Source organism: Carlito syrichta, unplaced genomic scaffold, assembly GCF_000164805.1.
Source record: "Carlito syrichta isolate Samal-C Ts95f unplaced genomic scaffold, Tarsius_syrichta-2.0.1 Scaffold313879, whole genome shotgun sequence".
In the NCBI taxonomy this organism is placed as follows: domain Eukaryota; kingdom Metazoa; phylum Chordata; class Mammalia; order Primates; family Tarsiidae; genus Carlito; species Carlito syrichta.
The window spans coordinates 16792-17783 of NW_007257975.1; the positions used below are offsets into that span (position 1 = coordinate 16792).

A 992-nucleotide genomic window follows, 5' to 3' on the forward strand; every position below is an offset into this window, starting at 1 on the left:
GCCCCATCATCATCTCCATGAACTACTCTTTACCTTTGCGGATGCCCGATCGCCCCCGACTGGGGCTGCGGTCCCTGGACGCCTACCCAGTCCTCAACCAGGCGCAGGCTCTGAAGAACCACACTGAGGTGGGTGGGGCTGGGGCCCTGGCTGGGCCGGAAGGGCAGGGGCTGGGAGGACACTGGGGAGTGCAAATGCCCATGCTTCTAACCACTACCCTCAGGCCCAGTTCCAGAAAGAATGCGGGTCGGGGAAGACGCCCACAAAGCGCTGCTCACCCTGGCGATGCCCTCCAGCCTGCTGTTGTCCTCCTGTGCCCTGTGAGTGCCCGCTGCCAGCCTCAGTGCCCAAGTGGGGCTCCACCGGGTTCTTGCAGGCCATATGCACGTCATGTTCCCGTGCTGTCGTTTCCCATCTGACCCCTACTCTGGGCTGGGCCTCCTCGGATGCCTGCAGCAGCTCTGCTGCTTGGGGAACCCCATTCTCAAGCCTCTGGGGCTTCTGGTCCTGCACCACAGGGGAGAGGGGACAAGCCGTACTCTGAGCCAACGGCTGACCTTATCCGCCATCTTTCCTCAGTCTGGGGCCTGCCATGCTAATGAGAGCAGGGTCCTCTGTGAACTGGGGAACCCCTTCAAACAGAACCAGAGAGTGAGCACTGACTGCACCCTCCCAGTCCTGTGGGTCCCAGACTGCTCCTCCAATCATCCTTTTTTCTTCTGCCAGCCTACCTCCTGGGCTTCCTTGAAACAAACGCTAGCGTGGGGGAGGGGGAGATCCAGTAAGGGGTGGAAAGAGGCCCAGAGACTAAGAAAAATGGGGCCCTAGGGAGCTCTGCACAAAGCTAGAGCAGGTAGGGGTGAGGAAACCACTTTTACCAAGTGCCAACTATGTGCCGGGCCCTGAGCCCAGCGCTGTGCTTATTTTATATGATGTAATCCTCACAACCTTCTGAGAAGGTAGAGTTCGTTTTACAGGACAGGAAACACAGA

General features: G+C 59.0%; 1 protein-coding gene across 1 annotated transcript in view; it reads left to right on the forward strand.

Annotated features, from left to right (window-relative positions):
* Nucleotides 1-785, forward strand: part of LOC103273215 (integrin alpha-3-like) — a 13956-nt gene extending 13171 nt beyond the window's left edge. Inside the window, exons 11-13 of the mRNA XM_021718846.1 lie at nt 3-128; nt 224-320; nt 727-785. Of these exons, the coding sequence (XP_021574521.1) occupies nt 3-128; nt 224-320; nt 727-785 (282 nt within the window). The remainder of the gene's footprint in view (nt 1-2; nt 129-223; nt 321-726) is intronic.
* The last annotated feature ends 207 nt before the right edge of the window (nt 786-992 follow it).